Below are 2476 nucleotides of genomic sequence, written 5' to 3' on the forward strand. Positions count from 1 at the left end.
AATGTATATCGTTGGAAACCTCAAGATGTCTAGTTTAACAATGTAAATATTAGAATATGAATATTTATATAATTTTTGGTCTAAAACAGATTGTGATTCTGCTGTGTTTGGACTTTGAGTTTGTGCGGACTCTTGGCTTGGATAGCTAGCTTGCAAGGTAAGCTTTCGTGTCCTCGGTTTAGCCATGTTGTGGTTCCACCATGTCCCATGAGGGTATGGTTGTATGCATGTTACATTACATGCTTTTGATGTTTTGGAAATGTTGTTGAGTTGTTATATGCTAGTGCCTTTATGATATGCATGTGGTGTTCCACCTATACGGTAAGCCTGAGTATGTAGTACATACAATATGGTGAGGCTGTGGGTGAGGTGCAAACGGTGTTCCTTGTACTACATGTAGGTGATAGACGTATTCCTGCATTTCTCTGGCCAGAAGAATAGTTATAACACATGTCATGAATATCTGTTGCACTGCATAGTTTTGGAACTTATACTGATAAATGCTTTTAGAACTTATATTGCACATGTAAGTGAGCTTGGGGTGGAAGATCCTTGAGGATCCCTTGTCTTACTGAGATTTCTTGTTTAGAGATCTCTCCCCACGTTTGGGGCGCTTATTTCAGGATCAGGTAACTTGGGTGTTGATGCCTCTGGCAGCAGCAGGCCAGAGCTTAGTTGCTGATATTACTGTTTATATGCTGACATGGTTGGATGCTGGATATATCTGTTGTTGTTATGTTTTAGCTTGCTTTTATTATGTTGCTGCTGTTGAGACTATGTTGGGCGTGTTGCCTTATTTGTTTGAGCATGGGCTTTGTCCATGTCACTTGATGTTAGTACTTTTAGTTGGAGTTGTATAAACTGTTAGTTTGTTTGGTCTACGTGTTGTAGTTCCGTGACTAGAGACACATTTATGTTGTTTAATTAATGAGGTATTTCAGTTAGTTGTCTTTTGCAATTTACATATGGCTTGTTAAGAAAGATTCTCTTCGTATCATTCTAGCATTAGTTGCACATTTTGACTTAGAGTTACAGCAAATGGGTGTGAAAACAGCTTTTCTCAATGGAGATATAGAGGAAGAGGTTTATATGAAACAACATGAAGGATTCTCCTCTAGTGATGGTGAGCAATTGGTATGCAAGCTTAAGAAATCTATATATGGATAGAAACAAGCCTCCCGTCAAAGATATTTAAAATTTCATGACATTATCTCTTCATTTGGTTTTGTAGAGAACACCATGGATCAATGTATATACCAGAAGGTCAGTGGGAGCAAAATTTGTTTCCTTATTCTATATGTGGATGATATTTTACTTGCAACCAATGATAAAGGTTTATTATATGAGGTGAAATAATTTCTCTCTAAAAAATTTGATATGAAAGATATGGGTGATGCCTATTATGTTATTGGCATTAAGATAGATAAAGACAGAATAAGGTTTGTTCTTGCTTTGTCTCAAGAGACCTATATCAACAAAGTTTTAGAAAGATTTAGGATGAGTGATTGTTCACCAAGTGTAGGTCCCATTGTGAATGGTGACAAGTTTGATTTAAATTAGTGCCCGAAAATGATCTTGAGCAGGAACAAATGAAGAACATTCCTTATGCTTCAGCTATTGGAAGCCTAATGTATGCTCAGGTCTGCACAAGACCTGACATTGCTTTTGCAGTTGGAGTATTAAGAAGATATCAAAGTAATCCAGGCGTAGACCACTGGAAAGCTGCAAAGAAAGCGATGAGATATCTTCAAGGGACTAAGGAATACATGCTTATGTTTAGACGGACTGATAACTTGGAAGTAATTGGCTACTCAGATTCAGACTACGCTAGTTGCATTGATTCCAGAAAATCCACTTCAGGATATATTTTCATGCTTTCACTATGGAGGCTGAGTTCTTTTCTTGTTTTGAGGCTACCTCGCATGGTGTATGGATGAGGAGTTTCATTTCTAGTCTTAGAGTTAAGGATTCTATTTCGAGGCCATTAAAGATATATTGTGATAATTCATCTGCTATTTTTATAGGTTAGAATAACAAAAGTGGTAGTCGATTTAAGCAAGCATATCGACATTAAATATCTAGCCATAAGAGAACGTGTTAAAGATAAATAATTGATTATTGAACACATTAGCACTGAATTAATGATTGTTGATCCTTTAACTAAAGGCATGCCACCAGTTAAATTTAAGGATCAGGACGAGACTTGGTTCCTGTATGTGATTTTCATTGTAAGAATGATATTGTATTAATGAAACTCTATTTGTAATGTTTCTCATTCAGTTTATATGCATTTCAGTTAATTATTCTGAGAAATATCAATAAAGTTTGGACTCATAATAAACATTGGGCTTATTCATTAAGTTATATGGGCTTGAGAAATATAATACAATGTAATACATGGAAGATAATACTCACACAAATAAGAGGACTTATCGCCAAGATTCATGTATTTTGTTTCTCACTATAGTATATGATT

The 2476-nt window shown here is 35.7% G+C and overlaps 1 protein-coding gene across 1 annotated transcript; it reads left to right on the forward strand.

Moving 5' to 3' along the window:
- Positions 1-1038: 1038 nt before the first annotated feature.
- On the forward strand, positions 1039-1937 carry LOC133303672 (secreted RxLR effector protein 161-like). The gene is made up of 3 exons (XM_061503624.1): positions 1039-1134; positions 1232-1333; positions 1584-1937. Exons 1-3 carry the CDS (start codon positions 1039-1041, stop codon positions 1935-1937), a joined length of 552 nt encoding a protein of 183 aa, XP_061359608.1.
- Positions 1938-2476: the final 539 nt, after the last annotated feature.

Source organism: Gastrolobium bilobum, unplaced genomic scaffold (assembly GCF_033153095.1).
Source record: "Gastrolobium bilobum isolate Gb01-03AN ecotype WA unplaced genomic scaffold, APGP_CSIRO_Gbil_v1 utg2743, whole genome shotgun sequence".
Classification (NCBI taxonomy): Eukaryota; Viridiplantae; Streptophyta; class Magnoliopsida; order Fabales; family Fabaceae; genus Gastrolobium; species Gastrolobium bilobum.

Excerpts from the sequence above, each read along its gene's own strand:
- LOC133303672 (XM_061503624.1), top strand. The coding sequence starts at position 1,039 with ATGGGTGTGAAAACAGCTTTTCTCAATGGAGATATAGAGGAAGAGGTT. Across the intron at positions 1,135-1,231 it reads CTAGTGATGGTGAGCAATTG|AGAACACCATGGATCAATGT; the intron begins GTATGCAAGCTT and ends TTGGTTTTGTAG. Across the intron at positions 1,334-1,583 it reads ACTTGCAACCAATGATAAAG|GAACAAATGAAGAACATTCC; the intron begins GTTTATTATATG and ends GATCTTGAGCAG.